At 38.0% G+C, this 23,754-nt stretch overlaps 1 protein-coding gene across 3 annotated transcripts in view; it reads left to right on the forward strand.

The window, feature by feature from the left end:
• The first annotated feature begins 12,666 nt into the window (after positions 1 to 12,666).
• stxbp6 (syntaxin binding protein 6 (amisyn)) overlaps positions 12,667 to 23,754 on the forward strand; it is a 52,745-nt gene continuing 41,657 nt past the window's right edge. The window contains exons 1-2 of one of the 3 annotated variants that reach the window (XM_028000567.1): positions 12,667 to 12,980; positions 21,496 to 21,709. In XM_028000567.1, coding sequence (XP_027856368.1) covers positions 21,556 to 21,709 — 154 coding nt within the window. In that variant the 5' untranslated portion in view covers positions 12,667 to 12,980; positions 21,496 to 21,555. The remainder of the gene's footprint in view (positions 12,981 to 21,495; positions 21,710 to 23,754) is intronic. The other 2 variants (XM_028000566.1, XM_028000568.1) reach the window with 2 other exon arrangements.

Genomic DNA, 23,754 nt, shown 5'->3' on the forward strand with positions numbered 1-23,754 from the left:
TTATTTGGCTCCAGTTTTTGCAGAGGCATCTCTGCAAAAACATCTACACTCTTTTTGGTACATTTCATACCAGGTGGTAGAGGCATTTGTGTTTTAAGATATGGACTCTAATAATGCATACATTGTAGTTCTTGAGTTGCTGACGGCAGCCGAGTGCAGAGAATGACAAGTCATCATGGTGTACTTGTTCACTTGTGAACAAGAGATATATGGACTGATGGATTAAACTGCGTCCCAGCTGTCTAATCCATCAGTTCTGAATAAAATATTGCCTACACCTTAACTTTTTTGTCACTTCATATAAAATGCTGTCTTACGAAGTTTTCTAAGCAGTTTATTGCAATGAGTTTCACTAAATCTGCATGACACTTGCACTTTGTGACTCTTCTTTTTTTTGTTAGGCTGTACCATTATTTACTGGAAGTCTTTTTGAAGCCTTCTTTAAAGCTTTGTATGCACTGGCTTTGTCTTTCCACTAGATGACAGAGTTCAACCAGAAGTACGCCTCCGTGTGACAGTCTCAGGCTGGTGCAATCCAAACATGACGCAAACAGACTGACCAGCAGAAACCAGGTGGTGCCAAATGGAGGTAGAGATCGAATCTGAGGACGCCCCCTGACAATCTGTTTATTTCCAGGCTTTTGCTTGTTCCCCTTCAGTGGAAACGTGTGGGTGTGAACGTGAAACAGCTGAACTCTGGAGAATGATGACGGATCAGGACCCCCTAAAACCACCTGATGATGACTTCATCATCTTATGAAATGGTAGCAAAAATCAACATGGTTTCATCAGGGAAGACAGGAAATCTATTAAAGAGGATGATAATTAGAAAATAATGCAGTAGTGATGGATTTGCTTTGCCCATGCGTGTTATAGGATTCACCTAATTACAGATGTCATGTTATAGAGCCATAACATCTATTGAAGAATTTAAACCATATTGGATCCTGAATGTCTGATACTGTTGTTATATATAGGATACTGACTACTTTTTATGTATATAAAAAAAAGTTTGTGAACAGAAATATGTTGAATGAATGAGATTCTGCTGATTGCCGACACAGGAAAAAAAAAGACTAAGTCAACACTTTTGATGCAGGAAGTGACCTCTGTGGAATTAAACTGGTGATAAAATGTGTTTCTCCTCATCCACCAAAAAGAGTTTATCAGAACAAAACTTCCTTTGCCCAAGGATTATGAAAGACTTTTAAGGGAAGGAGCAACCTAAACTTGAGGAATGAGCATACGAAAAAATATTTATGCTTCAGTCAGGACAGATAGTTCTAGCAGGAAGTAAACAAGCAGACCACAACGCAACTTTTTGGGGATTGTAAAGTTTATCAGTTTTTATGTTTTACTAGAGTTTTTTTATATGTGAAATAGGCAGAAGTCACCCTGGCAACAATGCAAGCACTAAACAGATGGAGAAAGTGGATGGATGTCTCTTCTCTAAGAAAGAAGAAACATCTGCTAATGTCTACAGATTGTGTTAAATCAGCAACTACTCTTTCTGTGTTGTTCTTCTGTATATTTAGCCACACCAAATAACTCCAGTTCTGGCTCTTTGTTTCAGTGTGTGAGCCAAATGAATGAGAATGTTTATCCGCAGTTGTACATCAGTATTTAAACTTTAAGCAGATGTGAGGGATGTTGTTTTTACAATAACGTTTTCATATCTAAATATCAGGTTGTAGTTGAACCTTTAGAAATGAAACATATGCTGATTAAGTTGCAAAAGGTTGGATCACACAAACACTGCATAGCTTGTGAAAATTAGGTAGTCTACTCTAGCGACAAAAATGTTGAAGTTAGCATGTTGATGCATGCCTTTGCACAACGAAGTAACAATGTAAGAATTGGAGCAGAAATCATCCATCTGTGGTAAATTATAGCCAGACTAGCCTAGCTGAGTAGTTTATGAAGTGTCAAACATACAACTTTAAGACAATTCTCCTAAATTTCTCCTCCTTTGGATAATTTACCACATAACTCATTTAACTCAGATTCAAGACTTTACAAATTTTCTCTTGGGTGGACATTGTGCTGTGCATTCCTGCCAGAGTTTGGTGGTTCAATTGAAATACTATCAATAACCTTTCAACTTTGCTCGTTTCTCTTGAAAATAAATTTACCTAAGACAGCTGAAAAGAAAAGGCAATAAAAACTTTCAGTTTTATTAATACGATTTCTTAAGTCGTATGGAAAACTGGGAACCTGGGTATATCTATCTTCTCCAGCATCAAGACTAAAATCCTCCTCCTAAATATGAAGATGTACATTTTAAAATCTATCCACTCAGTTGAGTGAAGTGGCATCATTCATCTAGAGAAGGACACTTTCTGTAAGAACATCCTATACTTGTGGAAAGCTGTGTTCATTCTGACACCTACATAGGATTTTATGACCTTCATAAAAAAATAGACACTCAAAGTCATCAAAACTGTAGATTTGGAAGTATGTCTTGATGGAGCTACTTTGCTTTTCTGAATCCTTAACTCTCCTTGCGTAAAGTCCAGGTCTCACCGGTGTTTGGCCTATTGTATTCCTAAATTTAATGAGAGCTAAAGACGTTTCGCTAATGACTTCACCCATTGTCATAAATTCCTGCTAACCCTGGGGAGGATGTTGGGTGGGTTTGGGCTTTGATGTGGGAGAAAAAAAAACGAGGGGAAAGCCTTGAGGGGTGGACAGTTCCTGCATATTTCAGGAAGTGAAAACGCAAAACTAGTTGCACAAGCCATGGAGCACATAAGTTGCACCTGTCGCCATTCAGACGCTGCAGCTTCCTAAATGGGTTGAGCTACAAGAAAGAGCAGCTCTGCTGTCTTGTAGTTCACAGCAGGTTAACGTCACTCCTAATGTCACAGAGTGTCCTGTCTAAGAAACTGATTGTGACATTCGCCCCCGCAGTGAAGAGAGCACTGTGGATAATGTCCACCAGCGGAATATGTGCTGATGAGCTGACTTGAAAAGTCAATGCTGAAATCTTCCTGATGAAAATCCAACTTTCTCTGCAGGCAAATCTTTTTGACCTTCTCCAGGTGAATTAGTTTTCTCTTTCCCACACCTTTGTCACGTTGGTGATGTCATTCTTTGACATGTTGTTCTCGGGATCAAAAAGACACATTCTTAAACATCTCACTGACCTGTTTTCTCCTTTGTTTTTTTTTTTCTTTTCCTTATGATCTCTTCTGCCACTGATGTTGGCTTCACCAAGTCTCTACACGTCTTTGCCAGGAAGCCTGTAACACTGAAAGATGCTGTATTTTTTGGGGGAAAACTTATTAAGCATAAACCAATCATATATGTGAGTATGTTTCTGTGCTGTTATTTGTGCAGCAGAGATAAAACTGTCTTAAGATTTTACATTAAATTGTTTTGGATTGAGATTTTCTGACATCCGTGGTCGTCCTCTGCTCTGAAACATAGGCTGCTGTCAGGTTGATTTATCGATTTTCCTCCAGAAGACAAAAGTATCTAGGGAGATACGTAAAAAAAAAAAAAAAAAAGTAATTTTGCAAGAATCAATAGTGGGCTGTTAGGTTGCATCCTGTTAGAAAATAAAGTGGGTGGAAAAGGCTCAATGAGGAAGAACAGCTTTTCACATTTTCATTTTGTGTGAGGAATGTTTTGATCTTGGATATTGAGAAAAGTAATCTGTTCAGAAATAGTACTTTTGTTTTTATCAGTTTGCTGTGTGTTATGGTTCTGGAAAACATATCCCACTAACTATGTGTGTGATAATTCTTTGATCTCTGTTAAGAGATTACTTGAGACTTTCACCTTTAAAAGTTCTGTTTTGTGCTGCTGTAATAATAGTAATATAAGCCAAATGTTTTCCACTGTCAGTTTGAGTTAAAATAAAATATTATTGCTGGTTTTGTTGCAAAGAATCTCCTTCCTCCACTGGGACATTCAGGAGTTTTCTGAGATTTCATTTCATATGTTGTTCAAATGCAGTAAAGCTTATACTGCATAGGTAAATCTTTTATAAATTCTTGCCTCTATGCCTTATAAGTGACATGAAACTGTATTCACACTCCTTGAACCGTTTCACATTTTGTCACACCACATCCACAAACTTCCATAGATGTGAAGTGAAAGAAAGAGGATAAATTTACCTAAGTCAGCTGAAACGTTCAAACGTTTTACATTTGAATACATATGTGTCCTCTGTTTAGTGCAAATAATACTGAATAAATACTGAAACATCCAGATCTTCTACCCCAACCCCACTAAAATTCATTAAAGTTTGCAGAATGACACAATGTAGAAAAAGTTCAATAAGTAAGATACCATATTGATTTTGTCATTGACCCAAAAATATAGTAACTTGGAGAACAATGTGGAGTTTGGTGTTGGGTATTGTGTAGAGGTGGCTTCAAAAAGACTCCCAACATTTACTTGGACTTAACACATTGACATGTGACAGTTCTGCATTTTCAACCCACAGCTTTTCTGTGGATCGCCTCTCCCCTGCTGATCTTCGCTCTTGCAGATATATGAAACACAACTCGACCCCAACAGTTTCATGACATACGGCCAAGCAGTTCCACGCATACGTCATTCCTGTTATCTTCACAGTTGAGTCTAGAGATGTTTTCATGGAAAATGTTTAGACTGAGCTAAACACCAATGAGTGCCAAGATTTCTTTGTTGATGTCACAGGGACCTCTCCAGGGCTGCTAAACGGAGTTTATAGGATCTGGAAAAGGTTCTGCGCTGTCCAAAGGTGACACACAGCTGGAAAGCACTTTCAAAGTCATTTCCAATTTTGTGGCTAATTGACTTATCTGGTATCTTTCCCAAGATACCAAATAAGTCTTACAAATAAGATCTCTAATTTGTAAGAGATCATCAGATATTGTCAGGATTCTAACTTCGGAGCATTTTTTTTTAAAGGTAAGCTTCGGTTATGTTTCCTAAAGAACTTATCCCACCTGCTCATCTTTATAATAACATGAGAACTTTCACTACATGACAACATCTGACACAGCTGCTTCCCATCTGCCTCCAGAACCGTCAAAGTAAAAGTTCACCACCTTGTCAGTCTTGCTATGCTTATGGGACATCACACAAGCTGTTATAGAAATTTTGAGTTTGCCATTTATGTCAGATCGGGAGGGTTTCCTCTGAGCTGATGAGATCATGTCACATGGTGTTTATTGTGATGAAATGGAGCTCAGAGAGAGCCAACATGCGCGCTTTGGGACTTTCTTCAGGACACAAGATTTGTGTGCAAATGCATACAAACACAACTGTGAGTAGAAGGGGTTTTTGTTGATGGAAAGAAGCTGCAGCTAATGCTATATGATATGCAGTGTCTTCCAACTCGGGAAGTTGAATCTGATCCCAGGCTGTTTGCTGTGGGAGTTGTTTTCCAGAGTAATTCGTTTATCCTCGAGGACCTTTTTGGCTTTAAGCACTGTAGCACAAAATTGGGTAATTTGCATTACCTTGTGCCCTAAAACCTGTTTTGTTGGGGCTGAATCTTGTTTTGTAGCTGACTTAATGCAATTTAAAAGGCTGCTTTTGTTGGGGAATATGTTGAGCGCAAACAGGGATGTCACATTGCTTTATTTCTTGTCTTTCCATGATGGTGCACGAACTTGTCATCGCCTGGAGCGTGAAGTGAGCGCTTGGTGCTTGTTCGGTTGACACATTCAGGTAGATGAAACCAAATTCAGGAAAAATGTGTTCAATAATCTTATATTCAAGAACTAATATCAGTCTTTCTTTTTCTTTTTAGAAATGGAGAGGTTTAGAGGATATAGAAGATTTATTAGGTGGTGGCAGGCTTTTATTTATTTGAGAAATTGAAGCTATCAAGAAACTAGTCTCAATGTATAAAATCATAGTCATTGCATTTTAGGGTTCATTTGTGTCCTGACTATTGATTGAATTATAATTTTCACATCTCCAATCCTGCGTTTTCTGCATAAAATAATTGGAAATATTTGCTCAGTGGTACCCAGGGAGCTCTCTTCTTCTATTACCCATATTAGACATTTGATTGTTATCTCCCAGTGAGATGAAACAGACCACAGGGCAGAGTGGATTCCTGCTAAACACAGACGGGAGGCAAGCAAACGCAACATGAGAAAGCGGTAGAGTCCAGCAGAATGAGCTGGCTTAACATGCGTGTTCTTGTGTAAAGTAAAAGCACTATCAAGTCTAACAGTAAACTCTCAAATACACAGACATCAAAACAGAGCAAAATTACAACAACAGGCTATGTGTGAGGGAAAGCTAACTCTTCATATCGCCCTGGAACTCTGTGAACATTGTGGTAGTGGTAACATTAAGGGAGGCTGGATAGTTGATGAAAATGTGAACAAAGTTACTTGGGGAAATTTTGAATCAAAATACTTTAGAGGATGCGAAACTGGGGTGGAGAGTCACTTACCATTAGAACAAGCAGTGGTGGTTTTTGATTGAATTGTGTCTCCAGTCAGGGCAGCTTGGCCAGTGGGACGCAATTAGCATTTTAAAAAAATTATCTGTCATTTCAGCCAAAACCAGTTCCTTGTTGGTGGTTTATATATCCAGTGGTAGGAAAATACTGCAATTTTCAAGTTGGCACCATATTAAAGGACAGTTTTTATGTTTTTTTTTTGTTTTTTTTAAAGAATCTGCACATTTGTTCTCCAGTTAAAAATCTAAAGTACTAGACTAGTCAAATCATGATTTTGCTCTATTTCTGAAAACATAAAACTCTTCTGTGGCATTTGAAACATCTTGGATTAAAATAAACATTAAAAGTTTAGCATAAATTCAAATAATCTATACAAATATTTTTAATGGATAAGACTAGACTAGACACAGAAATACTTTCATCTCTCCATGTTTCCTGTTATGTATTGAAAAGTTACTGTATTTTGCAGAACAGGGTAGTGTGTGTGTGTTTGGGTGTGAGTTGAACAAACATGAACTGCCACTGCGGATGGCGACCGCAAACATAAACCTGAGGAGCTCAAATTGAAAATCTGAAAAGCTTGACAGTTTGTGTTCACAGAGAGCTCTGTGCAATATGACAGCTGTCCTGGTACAGTAGTATTTCTACAACCAGTAAAAATATAAAGTTAGGCAACCGGTTAATTAGATATTGAACGATTTCTTCAATATCCAGAGAAACTGTTGCGTCAGTGCTTTATTACGATGGTGGTAACTTATGGTTTTCATTTATGATTATCACAAATGCACTCCCTACACCTATTGTTCAGCAAACAGCAAAAACAGCCCACAGTCCTGATGTAGTACTACTTACTTTAATGGTGTTTATTATAATGCTAATATGTAATGCAAAATGAAGATATTTACATGCATGACACACACTGAAGCATCCTTTGCATATTTAGTACAGAAACTGATTCTTTTCTCTGATCTTCAAAGGTTGTGAGGTCGATGTGAATTAATATGCACCAATCAACTGGTCTAAAAAGTGAGTGGGCTTGAGCTTTTCACCTTTTGGTAATAACGAGTGAAATTTGTTCTGCTAATAACAGCAACAATAAATGAATATGATCATAAAACTGGTGATAATTCCCAGTTTCATCTACCAATTGGAATTAAAATAATAATTTTAACACAGCAAGGGTGCTGGAACCTTTTCACATTTGTCACATTTTATTGAGATTTCGCGATTGTCAAAGTAGTACATTGTTGAGAGTGGAAGGAAATGAAACGTGATGTTTCAATTTTTTTTAAAATGGGAATTTAAAATCCAAAATGTGCAATATCTGCACACAGCTCCTCTGTTTGAAAATTCTGCAGAACAATGTTTCTGCTGCCATTACAGGTCCAACGCTTTTACTGCATGTCTCAATCAGTTTCACACGTCTACCGACCAAAACTGTTGTCCACTGGTTGCGAAATAACTCGGTCAGACTGGGTGGAAAACATTTATGAGGAGCAATTTTTAAAAATCTTTCCATCTGAACTTCGACCGTGTTGTTTTAGATCTAAGCCATTTCCCACCATTACCTCGGACTGTATCTTTGCTGCCTTTCTGCCAAAAGGGAAACCACAGGTTTTTCTTTAGCCTTTGGCAGGTTTTATTCTAGGATTGCCCTATCATTAGCTTCATCCATCAGTTCTGACAAACTTCTCCATCCCTGCTAACAGAGCAGCTGCTTTTATATTGAGAATGTGACACCCTTCGGTGAACCATATTTACTTACTAGAAGTATCAGAATAATAGGGGCTGAATCCCAATATATGCTATAATTTTCATTTATAAGTTTTTAAAATCCTGCACAAATATTTCTCAACTAAGCAGTTAAGCACAGTTGTGGTATTTATGTAACATAGTGTGATTACCACTTAGATATGCTTTTTCTGAAAAGGTTACTTTATGTAACTTCATAGAAATAGTGAGAATTATTGTATAAATTGACTATATCAAAGTACGGTATAAAGACAGCGTATTGCTGCATAAAAATATGTAAAAACATAAGTGGATCAGCTTCTTTAATGTAATTAGACGCTGAGTAGAAATCGATACCAGCTCTGCGGCTTGTTGTTTAACACCGACTACAAATAATCACTCTGTTTCAGAGAGGAGAAGCAAGCTCTTATAGGGACAGCTGCAAAATGCACATAATTGCAAACATTTTTACTGTTTGACAAGCAAAATTTAAACAGGAACCTTCATGCGCCTCCTACCATAAATGCATGGCCTATTCCTTCAAAAGTGCCAGTTTTGTGGATTAACACAGATGTTAGATATTCTCCTTTAAAAATGCACTTATAGCAACATTTCAAAAGAAGACGCAGAATATGTTAGATTTTGTGGTCAGTCACTCTCTTAACTCTCCAAAAAGACGCGTTTTTTTTTTCTTCTGTGAACTGTCATGCAACACTGAAACCACTATCTTGCTTACGCTGCTAAGTGCAGCAAACCACATGATTCCATTGTTTGATTAGTGCAGCAGAGACACAGAGGAGGGGAAGCAGTTTGTAATAAAGAGTGTGTGAGAGTATGGCGAATACCTGGCCCTGTGGGAAGACACGAAGCAGCCGACAATCGGAGTAAAGGTGCTCCTTGCACTGTTTCCCTCCTCTATCATCAGATCTATTTGTTTTCACCCTAGACTGAGACACCTTGTTTTTATCACACCAGGCTCCGCCAGCTACGTTAATCTAAAAAACTCAAAGGCTGGAAGAATGTTTATTTATTTATTTATTTTTTGTAATTTTCGTGGAAGAGATAAAGAGAGCATACAGAGACAGGGAGGGACAGAACATGTAGCCAAGACACGAGAACACAGAATTGGCAAAAGCTTTTCTCACCTCCTCCTTTCCTTGTTTTATGAATGGAGAAGGGACTAACAGTGGAATAATAAGTTCTCCAGATCCATTTGGAGTCATTACAAGCGTATGGTATGAGGTCGACTACAACCCGGAAAGTTACAGCTGTTGAACGCATCAAACATCGCAAAGATAATGAAATCCATTTGTGGAAATTATTACTTGCAATCATATCTATTACACTTAGAAGAAATGCAGGTTGATGTCTGGACTCAAAGTATGTGCTTGTAAAGTGAACCTCATAGACTCTAAGCCCCTTGAGGCACAGAACCACCACACAAGGCAGCACATCACCTCCACCAGGCAACCAACAATGTTTGTCCTCTCACCATCAAATAATTCCCCTAGAGAGCTGTGATTGGTCCATAGTCCAGCTCTGTTTCCCTCCCCAAAAGATTTCAGCACTACAACACAACTTGGAAACTTAAAACCACACAGACATAACTCTGAGGGTGTTCCAGGCTGTGGGATGTGTCATGCATCCCAACCTCATTGCTAACCTCAGCAATGAGTTGAGCAATGGCCAAAGCAGAACGTTCAACATGCCTGTTATGCAATCCATCTTAAGTTGTTATTGAGACTGGCAGTACCCCAGAAAATCTTGTGGTTCAGTTACATTGTGGCAAATCACTGACCAGGCTCTCTCCGGGGAGAGAGTCATGCCTGAAATCCCTAACTCACCAGCAGGAAACAGCTACTGCTCTTGGAGGCCACTCAGCTTGTGTGGGTTTGTGTCTGCCTCATTTTCCCAGCCACCGACTCATTTTCAGTCCACCTGGAAAAAGTGAATCATTATGGCAGAAGTGTTTCATGCCGGGGAGTTCGGAGGTGAAGTTCAGCATTACAGTGGTGGAAAACCTTCCTGCCACTGCCCCACAGGTCTCGTTGCAAGAGCAGTTAAGCGTTTCCCCTCCAACAAGGATTTCTTCTCGGTTGTGAAGCATCTGTAAATCAAAGGCAATTGTCTGAAAATATGAAAAGTCTCAGGTGGTCTCAGGAGACAGTGCAAAAGTGCACTTCAATCCCAAATTCCTGGAATGAAATATTTTGTTATGTAGCACCAGATGGCTGAACAGCTTGCAGTGAATGGAATTGAAAAAAACACAACAATGTCTAAAGCGTTTCCAGAGAAATTGAAGTAAAATTTTGATTTTATTATTGGATCTCCCATCTGCCAAGTCAGTTTCATTTGTCTATTAGCTTTGCTTATTTATGAAATGAAAGTAAATACGCTGTACTCAAACTGCCTCTCATCTGTCAAAGGCACAGCTGTGAAAGCATAACTGATTCAGCCAACTTTTTAAATTATATGATTAAAGTTTGTGATCAACTGTTTATTAATGTATGAGGAAATAGTTTCAGTTCCCAGGGCTTTTCAGATCTTTCTCACACATAATAAGCCGGAGGTAAAAAAAAAATAAAAACAAAAACACCTAAAGCGCGTAAAACAAGAGTTTCTTGTTTTACGTTAGACATGATGACAGTCAGTCATCGTGTCTGTGTCAGTCAATAAAGTCAGAAGAGGATAATAAAGTCGGGAATGGAGCGTCATCAATCAGCGGAGGAATTCAGTTGACTCACAGCCTAAAAATCAAAACACCACCTGGACAAAATCTCCCACACCGGTTTATGTGCATTTCTCTGTTAATTCCAGCGGAGTTGTTTTCTGATGTAATGTAGATGGTAATCTCCAGCTGACAGCCTTGTTATATTGGCATCGCCCACTGGTCCAAAAATAAGCAAAGCTCGAAAATGTTCAGGTAGTGTAGGCGAGTCTAAACTAGTGCCTGAAAGAAGCTAGACTTGTCATGAAGCTCCTCCGAGTAAAGCCTGAGCAATGAAGGAAGGGTGTTAGCGGTCATATTAATTACCTTTAACGCGGTAATAAAACATAAAACCAACATAAAGTGACAATAAAACAAGTCTTGTGACAAGCTACAAGACGTGGCTGCAGTAGTTGAGCTGTGTTTACTTTTAAGACGGCTTCAGGAAAAGTTAGTTACTGTGAAGTGACATTGTGGACTGGTGGTGAATTGCCTACTATTATTATATACAGTATATTTAGAGGTTGAGTCATACAGTCAGGAATAGTTCACTGTTTCAGTACCTCTACAGTTATATTGGCACACATCATCCAGACTTAAATTGTCTTGGGTACCTTTCCAAAGATGTAATTTGAAGATAGAAAACTCATTTTTGTGGCCACCGTAGTCTGAGAGCTTCAGTATTGTGGACATAAACAGTAAAAAATAAAAACATACGGTATATTGAAAGCGTATTTTTTATTGTAGACTTATGCAGGATGTCAACATGATGAAAATCTAGTTTGAAGGTGTTGCATGTTTGAAGCAGAGCGATGTTTAGCAGCAGTCTTTAATGATGTAGGGAATATTGTTCTTAGCCAGTGTCAAGGACCAACAGAAGCACTCAAAGCAAAAAAAACCCCAACATATTTATCAATGGTGGAAAGTTTCATGTTAAGTTTATTACTTCAAATGCGTTTCTTATTTTCAGGTGAACTAAATATGTAGAGAATGCCCCTCTAAGTAGGACAAAACACAAAGCAATGTGGCTCATCATGTAGTAATTTATATTAATTAGAAAACCATTTTATTGTTTTCAAGGAATTTGGCCTGCATTTGTTCACCTCCAAGTTCATAATCTAAAATACCAAAACTAGTCAAACTTAGACTGCGGGTTTCCACTCGGAATACATATTTGATAAAAACTCATAAAACTCATGGGATTGATGCTATTTTGGGCTTTGTAAAATGCCCAAAATAGCATTTTCCATTTTTTTTTTTTTTTTTTTGGATAACAACACCTTAAGATTGAGTTAAACAGTAAAAGTAAGGTAAATAGCTGGATCAAACCTGGATAACGTTAAATTACATTGAATAAGAGAGCCTAACACCATGGCTTGGGACCAGTATAATTGATCACTAATCAAAATTAAAGTAATTCTATCAGCATAAAAAATATTGGCTTCCCAACATATATGAAAAAACAATATTTTTAAAAATAGCAAAAAGCTAATCTTTAGGGTTTGGTGACGAGGTCATTTTTGTTGTTTGAGAGCAATCCAATCAAAATTGTCCAAGGGATAAAAACGTGAATAGATATCAGTTTCATTATATTTCCTAAAACTGAACTTTTAATGTTCTTTCTTGTATGCCATATGAGGAGGAGGGGTTGCGAGGTGTTTTGCCCATCTTTAATCAAAAATAAAAAAAAGTAAGCTTAAAAAAGCTTTTTGAAACTATTTGTTGACATGTAAAAGACAGCTCACGCAGGCGTGGGGTTGTGTCACATTCTGCGTGGTTGGCCTGCACGTTTGTGTGTCTGGCAAATCTGCTACTGCTTTCCCATTCACAGACAGAGACCAGAGTCAGACACTGGCTGGCTTCGCAGCAGAGGAGGGGAGATAAAGAAAACCAAAAAAAAAAAAACCACTCTCCTCCCGCCGCTGAGAAACCAACAGCTATCAGAGACGTGAAGTCGACGCGATGTCAAACACGAAATGCTACCGTTTAGTTTGCGGAGACAGCTACCAATAAGGAAGAGGCTGCAGAAAGTAAGAAGTGGGTGAGCAGTGACAGCTGGACACATAAAGCGAGGGATTAGAGGTCCGCACGTGGGAAAGAAAAAAGGGACTCGCTTTAACACGCCAGGTGAGTTCCGCGAAGCTTTACACCTGCCGAACAACTGCATGTAAGCACGACGTTTTACCCAAAAGAAAATAGCAAAACTTTATTTTGTGTTGTTCTACCGTCGCTTTGTGTTTAACAAGCGACTGCGTCAGCAACCTTTTTACCACTTTGCGGTGATTTCAGAGCGAATGCACGCGCCCACCTACTGACAGTGCGCGTGATGGTGTTTCTTAATAATAAAACTTAGTGAACCTCACATTGTAGACTTTATGAGCAATGGTTGTCGATATTCTTTATCAGCTTCGGAGAAGACACCCACGTTGAGAAAGTCGTCATTGTTTGTTTTTTTTCGTTCTTTCTTTTTTAACAAACAACGGGTAATTCGCGTTAATAATTAATCTTTAGGGAATTTCTAAAGGTCAATGCTTTAGTCTTCATCATCTCTGCATGGTCTCCACGCTCCTTTGACGTACTAAATTCTGACGCCCGGGTTTTAATCAGCCAGTATTTGCACAGACAGAGAGATGTCCTTGTCAAAAATGTGACTTGGAAGGAAAAATATCCCAGACAGTGAAAATTCCTGCCAGCCCAAATTGAATCTGGGTGTTGTCCAAACTGAATAGTTCATTGCTATTACTGTAGGCTGTGCTTCTGTCAATCCACAATAACGGCACTGTTTTCCTGTAAACATGGCTTTAACTTGAAATTATTTGAGGCAAAATTGAATGCATTGTGTTCTCAATGTGATATTAGTGGTCTAATGAGTTGCAATTTGAGTTGCAATAGATTTATGTTTTATCAGGGACGTTTATTGCATTTCATCAATAGATTTAATGTAAGCAGAATAGAATTCACATTCAGGTGCCTAAAAAGTTATTTTATCAATGCGATTTTACAAAACTGGAGATCAAATTTTATTGACTCATTATACCAGTACAATTTTGACCATTATTGTGGTTAACAGCATGAAAACCCAAAATTCACTTCATAAAAAAAAAATGTGCACATGAATTTCTGCATCAGTGTAGCGTGGGATTTGAAGCATTCAGCCTGTGTCTCAGCTGAGGTGTTAAGGAAGCCTGAGATGCTTCAGAGGCGGCATTCGTCTTGTCTGCGCTGCTGGCTCTGGTGTCTCTCATCTTCCTCTTGACAACCTGTCATAGACTTTCTATGGGGATTATGTCAAGCCAGAGTACTGTCTAATCAAGTGCAGTGATGACCATGGACATTAAACTAGGTATTGGTACATTTGGTGGTGTTGACAGGGGCTAAGTCCTGCTGGAAAATTGAAATGGCATTAAAATAAAGCTCGTCTGCAAAGGGAAGCATAAAGTATTGCAGCATTAACTGGCTTCACTGAATTTAGACACATTGGAAAGGCATCAGCACATGGCATTTTCTTCTAAATCATTACGCACTGTGGAAACATTTCAACTGGACCTCAATCAATTTGTATTTCTTCAATTCAATTATCCTCCAAACTTTGAGATCTTAATTTCCAAATCAATTCAAACTTTTACCTTTTATCTGAATAGAGGACCCTTGTTCAAAAATAGTTCTTCACATTCCTTTAGAAACTATGGTTATCCATTAGGACCTTTCTTTGTTTAGCTACTTTTTTTTTTTACCACTCAACTTTCTATTAATTTATCTTTTTATTAATCTTGTGCTTTACTCAAATTTTCTGAAAAACTCCGTTCTGTGATTCCACTAACTGTTAGACACAATCAGCAACATTAACACATGTAAGTATTAAAATTTATTACACTATATGGATGTGTTCACGTGTATACCAAAGTCAGATTAGGTGTACCTCTCTTCAGTAAAACTACCTGAGCCACTTGAAATGATAAATTGTTTCTTTTCATGCAGGAAACCAGGGGCTAATTTGCTCTGATAAGCCATAAAATATGTTATCCCCCATACTTCTTCATCGTTATGTTCAGCTGGCTTTGCCCTTGCATGACTTAAAGTCATTTGGTAACATTTTCCTGTGGGGAGAAATAAATGCATCTTCTGTTCTATGTCAGTTTATGGAGAAAAGGGAGAGTGTACTTGGCGTGCTTGTTGTCCTACAAATTTACACTGATATTTGAGGCACTGGAGGAAGCAAAACCTCTGAGGCTGTAATCACCATTCCTGTCTTACAGCAGTGATTTTCCTTGTGTTGTGAATGTCTCAAACTCATCTTTTTTTTGTATGCATTTCATAGAAAATTAACAACATAAAGATATGCAGCATCTTTACCTCAGAGTTGTAGCTATTTTTTCCTCTCTATGCACATGCTCCTGTGTGTGCTATTCATTGTGGGCATACACAGACATTCATTTGTTGCATTTGCCTAATGCACTTTCACATTTGTATTGTTAATGCCTCATGCTGTGGCCTCGCCATATAACAGAGTCATTGCGGTAATGATCCCCGCACTGTTTGAAATATCGGTTAGTAAGTGCACTGCATTTGCTTTTTTTCTACTATTTACCCAGTTCCATCTCAAATGTTTTACTGCTTTAAGGTGCCTGTAAACAATGAGCTCATTTGGGGGGTTGGCATGCTTTTCAATGATGCATGCTTAGCTTAGCCCACATCCTTCTCAGCTTTATACCTTCAGCATCGGCTGAGTCATCTGGGAAAAACTGAATGAATGCTTTCAACGTGTTTTTTCTTTTGTTAAGGGAAAAGACTCTGGTCTTGTTCAGTATGTTAGTTTAATGGAGTGCTATTCCTCTGAAGGATTTAGATTTTTTTTAACGTAATATACAATGCACACCAGTGGAATGTGCTTTACTCATCTTTGTTTGTCTTTTGTCCAACATGGTGCAATGGAAATTTAGCAGATTTTCTCTATAAAATTGCTTATCCCATAAAATGAAACTAAAATAATGAGGCTATTTGGAAAGGTAAAAAAAAAATCGGAGACAAATTCTGAGCCACATAAAAAGGAGAGGTATGTCTCTCTTGGATAAACAGGGTATGTACTCAATAAAAAATGTAAAAATGACTTCTGAAATAGACAGTCAGGATAGGAAAATGTTTGAACATTTGCTTAAGGTGCATTTCCACTGCAGGAACCTTTTTTTCAGGAATACGGGTAGTTTCCTAGAGCCATCTTTGTTTTTTTTTTTTTTATTATTTATTAATTTTTTTTATCTCAGTTGTTTGCGCTGCAGAAACAAATGCAAAACCAGATCAGCAGTGTATGCTTACACAAGAAACTTGTCCCTGTAGGGAGCTTGTACATGTGGGATGGACCTAATCCTAATGGTTCCCATGGTGTTTTGTCGTTGGAGGATTCTGAACGTTTCTGATGGCTGAATATTCCCAGAAATTAGTTTCAGTTTTTTTCCTTATTTGAGTTCAGTTAGAGCTTACATTTTCTGATAACTTTACAGCAGTCAAATCCATCCACTCATGTTTTATGTTGCAATGTTTTGTGGGGTTTATGTCATAATCCAGCAGTAAAATCGTTCAATCTTAGGGGAAATATCACAATATTTCCCAGAGGTTTTCCATGTTGGGTTGTGTGGGGGTGGTAATCAGTTCTAGTTGAATCTTTCCATAACGTTTGGTGTAACACTTCTTTTGAAACATGACGGTTATGAAAAAAAAGTTTTTACTGTTTTAAACAGGATATTGTCTGTTGCATCTGTCTTCCCAGAGAAAATAGAAGAGTTAAGCAGAAAAGTGTTCATTATCACCAAATTTTAAAGACAAAATATGTACTTCTTGCCCTCCATGCATTATTCAGGCAAGTGGCTGAAATAAGTTTTTTGCTGTATGTTGGCTGGGCTCCACATTATAGATAGGTCGAGGAAGGTTTTTAATCCTGGGAAAATTCAGAGCAAACTTGTTTCTGTGCTTCAAAAGGAGTCAGTTGAGGTGGATTGGGTATCTGATCAGGATGCCTCCAGGGAGCCTCTCTTTGGAGATTCGCAGGTGGACTTCAGAAATTGCTGGAGGGACTATGTATTCATTCTGGTCTGGAAACAGCTTCGGATCTCCTAAGAATGAGCTGAAGAGATTGAGTTTTTGCCTCCTAGATCTGAGGCTTGTGCCTCTCAGATGAGCAGAAACCATGATATAGCAAATATAGAATTATGCTCTTAATTTCTTCAAATAATTTGTAAATATTCAGTGTTTCTTACAGAAGAGTTGTACTGTTGCATAACTAAAATGGAGAAGTATCACAGACTGGCACTTAAAACTTCAAAACAAATTTTGAGAAAATAATTTCTCAGTTTTCTGACCTGTGACATTTAATATCTAGTCATATGGTAATACACTCATTCAGTTACTCTTACTGACATGAAACTCTGCTTATTTGTTTTCATGGACACAAGGAAACTGGGAGTTTTTCCCCCAGGTCTTGTTCAGAACTTTTGAGTCAACATGAAAGCCATGCATGAAAGGCTGCAGACGTAGCAAAGTGTTTTGCTACGTCTTTCGTACATCTCAGAGAGCTAAGTGCAGAATGACAGAAACTAATTTGTCCTCCCAAGTTTCCAAAGCCAGCCAAATATGTGTAGGAGGAGTAGATATGAACAGCTTGAAGAATACAATTAATCATTTTTTAGTATGTTATCTGGACAAATCATTATGTCTTGTACTTTCAGATAAAGTTTTCTGCAGATATTATTACCTTAACAAGTTTAGCTTAAACCCCAGATTCAAGTAAAACCTCTACCACTGTCATTGTCACACTTGATTACCGCTGCTGGTCAAACATACAGTAATTCTTGGCATAGCTACAGCCTTAAGAAAAGGGGAGGTTTGTTTACGTACCAGCAGTATGTCAGTATGTCTGCTAAACAATCTTATTTGAGTAGAGGTGCAGTCAAAATGACTGACTGAGAGAAATAAAATGATCGTTTGGAATTACCTAGAATCCAGAAGTAAACTCCCTACAAAATGTGTGGGCTCATCTGAAGAGAGCTGATGAAGAGATGCCTTCACAATCTGATAGATATCGAGAACTGTCAAAAGACCTTTTTTTCAATTTTTGCAGCTTGTTTTTTAATATGGGTGTATTGAAAGTTGAAGAACTCTGTATAACCCTCTCTGTCGGGACCTATAACTAATAACGTATACCTCTAAAACGTAAACATTGCTGGATCAGGGTTAGAAAAATCAATTTTACATCAAAAGAAATCTACTTTAAACATTTGTCATCTTTTGCCTTTACAGATTTTTTTCTCCATTTGTTAAATAACACTTCCTACTTACAGAAGGATCATGGTTAAAATATACTTTGGTTATGTACCTGCTATGTGCTGGCTGTTATAAATTAAACATTTCGATCATTACTTCACTTCTGAAGTCTACGTTCTCTTTTGCCTGATCTTGAGAGCAGGACTGTGTACTTGTTAAAGAAGTGACTGTGCAGTCTAACCCACAGACCTCACTCCAGTGAGGTCCCAAGAGACCAGTAAGCACAGCCTGAACAGATTTTACTTTATCCCGCAAAGCAAAGGAATGCATAAGAAAAAATACTGGTCCTTTCACTCCTGTGCACCATATAACCTCAGTTAATGAAGTGTTTTGGGTGAAAATGGGGTGACAAACAGTACTGGATGTATGTGCATTGCCTTCACTGCCACAGTAGCTCCTTGGCTACAGTTGTTCAGCCTTGTGCTGTTCGGGTTGTGTAAGACTTTACAAAGTCAAACCATAAGCTGCACACTAGCTGGCTACATTTCAATGCCTGGAGGTTTCAGTCCCCTCCTCCTCATATTCCTACTTGTTTTCCTCCTTGTGTCCCTGTCGTGTTATCCCTTCTCCCTGATGTTATGCTTCGCTGGGCCACCTGAGGGAAGATGTTCTAGTGACTGCTTCAGGGGTAATATAGGGAGCTACGAGACCAGGGTTCGTTTGACCAGTTATTTCTTTGATTTTTAACTTTCGTGTGCAGCTTGATTACTAACAGGCAAATTAAATAGAAACATTTGCTTGTAAGGAACTGTTCTATGTTGTATAAAAATCTCTAAAAGGTAGAAGGAAGAATTCAACGCTGTAAATGTCACTTTCAAAATTTGCTTTCTGGCTTTTCGTGCAGTTGGTCATTTGAAACGTAGACGTCTGTGATCCAAGTTCCCGCTGTGCTGTACAGAGCAAGCAAACTCACAGGTTGTGTGCTGCTGAAAAACGATCTGAAAACTTTATATTGCTTTATTGATCTGTTTTCTCTAGATACACATTGCCTGAGGGATTGATTGTAAATCTTAACTTTAAGTTTTGGTTTATTTTTATGTGGGGGTGAAATTCTGCTGCTCTGACGGGAGACTAGTAAATAATGCAGTCAAAGAAATGAATGCTCTGATACAGAACGACACAGAAACTAGTTTTAGATTGGATGCCCATTTACCACACCATGTATTTATTAACGTTCTTTTGTCAAGAACAGTCTCAGTTTAGCAGCAGTATGCTTGAAAACTAGTTGATGCAATGTATAGCATAGACTATAGTTTAGCATGTTCAAATGTACCTATTTTTAACATGTTGTAGGTTATGGTTTTGTGATTTTTAACAGTGTGTGCTCTGACTTTTTGTTCTGCTTACCTGACAGAAATTAATTAAATCCTACAAGAATTTAACAAACTGTTTTATGTGAGCAAGTGTTTTTGATGAGAGGATTGTTTAGTGGTATGCCTTGCTTTGCCTTGCTGTAGAGTAATTCATCTCTGTCAGGTTGAGACTGACAGAGTGGTTTGTCAGCACTAAGGTGGCATATGTGGTATATAATGTTAGCCGCTATGTGTCTCGAATGAATGCCTGCAGCTGAGACAATGATTAAGTTCCACGGGACTCTTGAGGGCATTTAGATCTAAATAGCCCACTACTTTATGACCATATACTGCACTTGCAGATAGTGAAACCAAGGTAGCATAGTATTTCCTGACATCAGACATACTGCTGCTTTGTCTCCAATGTGTCCCACCTGTCTATAAGATATACATTTACTGGTAGACATTGGTGTGTAATGATGGGGGGACAATTTCTGTTCTGCATCAGGGGAACTTGACAGTTTTTCAAATGGCTTTAGCTGAAGCCATTTCATTTTTGCAAGTACCTTCAGAGCAAAACGCAAAAACAATGTAGTTATAAGGAATTTGAAGAATGGCTAAAATAGAGTAACAAAAATGCATCTCATGTTGTTGAGAGGGTTGTTTTACTATTTCTTTCTTTCACTTTTCATTTTTGTTTTAAAGTATCAATAAGAGATATAGCAAGTTGCAAGTGTAAAGATTCAGATGTTGATTTTAAATGTGTAGTTATTCAGCTGACACTTTGTTCATGGTGAGTCTTATTTTTCTGATATTTCAGATTTTGTGCTGGTTAAATATGCGTACATATATTTTTTTTCTATAAAAGTAACACCATATCAGGACTTTTGTGTTCTTCCTTCAGGACACCCACTGTTTCGCCAGTCTAATTTATTGCATAAGTGCTGTTTTACACAACAGTTGGTGTTTGGAAATATTTTTAATGATGCTGACCAGGATTTTGAACCTGTGATAGATTAAAATCTGCACTGCAAACATAGTTTTCACATAGCAGGGATTTTCTCCTGTGGAAACAGAATGAAATGGTTCTAATGAGGCACCATGACTGGAAATGGATTGAGAAAAAAGTTAGGATACAACTTCTGATTGAAGAATACCATTCTTGCTGCTTTTTCAGTGAAAACTTGGCCTTGAGTTAATATGCAAACTCTAAGATGCAGCTAGAATGTCTGCAATATTTGTGGTTTGACAGAAAGCTGGTGCAGCATGCCTGAGTTTTTTTTCTTGAGCATTGCTTTTTCTGTAAAGTATTTAGAGATGTGAATACTGTAGTATGCTGTTAACACAATAGGCAATTTCCCATCACAATAAGGTAACAAAAGCTAGAACCCATTTTTTAAATAAAAAGTAGTAGTAGTTTGAATGAGGTGATGATATTTCTGTGCTAGATTGAGGTGATTATTAGCTTAGATTAAAAATGATCTCACTTACAGATCTCGCCATGTGAATTACAAAACGGTTATGTTCAGCTACCTTAAAATAGGCAAAGCTATTCCCCAGAGATTGGTCCTGGGACCACGTCCTCACAGTGCTGAATTACTTTCAATTTGGTTATGCAATTTATGTGCTTGCAGTTTTGTGATGCCTAAAAGCTAATTTTTTGGCAAACCATAAGACTGTTGCTCACCATTGTTCATCCTATTCTCTGGTTGGATAATCTTTTTTTCTTCTATAAAGTCAGACATCAACACTTTGGAGAAAATTAATATCAAATTTTTACAATTATGATTCTTGATACAAAATATTGTATAGATGAACCAAGTATATGTTGTGGGTGTTGTACTATAATCTAAAAATAACACTCAATAAACTATTTTATGCACTTCTTACACTGACATTTAAAATACACAAACAAGTGGTTGTATTTGATGGACTTTCAGAAGTGTTAATTAGAATTTGACTCTTTACACAATGCAGAATATCCTTTTTCTGCCTAATTAAATTTGCTGTGTCAGCTTTTTTCTCCTCCTCTTCAGTGAAGATTGGACTCCTCCATTTAATCGCTTTTCATCTGTTTATTTCTGCCTGTGTCAGAGATGAGTGCCAAGTCAGCCATCAACAAGGAGCTCTTCACACCTCACGATGAGAAGATGCTCGCTGGTGTACAGGTGAAGAGGAGGACAAAGAAGAAGATACCTTTCCTGGCCACTGGTGGCCAGGGAGATTACACGACTTTCATCTGCCTCTCAGGTAGCAACATCTCTCTCTCTTTCTGCATTTGAATTTAAATTACTTTTATCTATGCATCTGTCACCTTCTGCATTTGCTGTGCTTTTGCAACCATTTCAGCATTTGCAGCATGGCAATCCTAAGTGTTTTCTGATATTTTTACTGGCAGGGACGTTTATTTTTGCTGTCCAGATAATGCCATTCTCAATAAGTTCAGCCAAAAGACATGTTGTCAGTCCTACTTAAGTGGATTAGATTTGAATTTGGAGTGAATATTTAACTTTGAACTCTCTGTTTGTGGCTTATTCCTCCTTAGCAGCTGTCATCATTCCCACTTTTCATAATTCACTCAGAGGCAGCTCAGCTCCTTCATAGTATGTGCTTTACAGCAGGTTTGCAACATAGATTGTGTTGTTACCGCTTCATTGTTAATAGTTGTTTTCTGCCTGAAGTCCATTGTAAACCTCCAAACAGTACTTAGCCGAAGTGCATTGTGATTTAAAGTTTAGCCTGCAGTCTTCACACCTGCTTGAAGTTTCAAATAGCAGTCCGTTTTGACCCAACAATCAAGTGTCTGCTAGAAAGTGAAAGATTGAGTGGAGTTTTATTTTTCACCATGACAATGAAATTGAAAATACATCAGATGAATCAAAAGAATGTATTGTGGGGAAAAGCAAAGGTTTGGATTGGTCTAGTCTAGACACAGAACTGAATACGGTAGAAAATCCGTGAAGTCACCTGAGGAGGGCTGTGGACAAGAGATGTCCTCACAACTTGATAGATTTGAAAAACCTTTGCAGGCAGGGTGAACATATGTGACCTAGTCAGGATGTGGCATGGTAGACCACTGTCAAAGAAGGAAAAAGCCTAAATCAAACAAAAAAAGGTGATTAAACAAATCCAGTTTAAAAGTGCATTTACTTGCACGGCCAGGGAATTCGACCTTTTTAAATACTTAGTGTTTTTAGACAATGTTTCTTTTTCCATCGGATTGTACAGAATAAATATCAGAGTGATACATATATAAGTGATTTACCAAACAGAACAGCACTAGGATGTGTCTCTTCCAGCAGCTGTGTGTGTGGCAGTTCTAGTCAATACCCTGTAGCTGTAGACATTACTGTTTTGGTTTGACTTGAAACACTACTTTGTAGGTAGTAAAGTTGCTTACTATTTATCTGTTGTGTTCAAGAGGTCTTTTACTCTAAGACTACAGCTCAGAAGTTAGCTACGTATTTTAGAAGAAAGGCTTTTTTTCCAAGTTATCTACTGATGAGTCATTTCTCCTTTCATGTGGAAATTATTAATGTTCACACTAGCTTGTAATGCTCACCTTGTTAGATCTTTAGGACCAGTTTTTTGCTTGGCTTAGAGCAGATTTAGGTTGCACAATACACCTTTTTTATTATTACTTTCACAAATTTAAATGTGTAGCTTGCTGGTGTTTTTGCAGCTAAGAACTCAAGTTGAGATTTAAGTGTATTTAGGGCTGTCGCGATAAACGATAAATCGATTAATCGTACGATAAATTAAAACTATCGACGTCATTTCAATTATCGGCATTATGGTCTCTTCCGACCTTTTTCTCTTTCTGTTGATGACACCGAATGAAAAAAGGCTCAACTCCGGTGCTCTCCACTGACCCTCCCTTCCTCATTTCCTTAGTGTAATGCCCAGCGCACACGACACGATCTTAGAGTTGTCGGCCGATTGTCGGCCCATTTTTAAAACCTGACAGATCACACATTAGCCGACAGAAATCCTAGGTATAACTGTTCGATCGGTTCGGTCCTGCCATGTGGTGTCCAACAATGGGCACAAAATAATGGCTACAAGTCCAGTGAACTAATTTTAAAACCAGGCATTAATCAATGCTTTACTACAATCTACCTGCAATGCATGTGGCTAGTGTCAGCGTAAAGTCCTGACTGAATGAAAATCATTATAACCTATTTACGTCACGTTAATGAAGAACAGCTGAAAAGTTACCGGGTTTATCAACTGCGGTAGCAATTTCACTCCAACTCCTCCTCTTGTCATTTCTATATTCTTTGCATGTTGAATAA

Source organism: Xiphophorus couchianus, chromosome 19 (genome assembly GCF_001444195.1).
Source record: "Xiphophorus couchianus chromosome 19, X_couchianus-1.0, whole genome shotgun sequence".
Taxonomy (NCBI): Eukaryota; Metazoa; Chordata; class Actinopteri; order Cyprinodontiformes; family Poeciliidae; genus Xiphophorus; species Xiphophorus couchianus.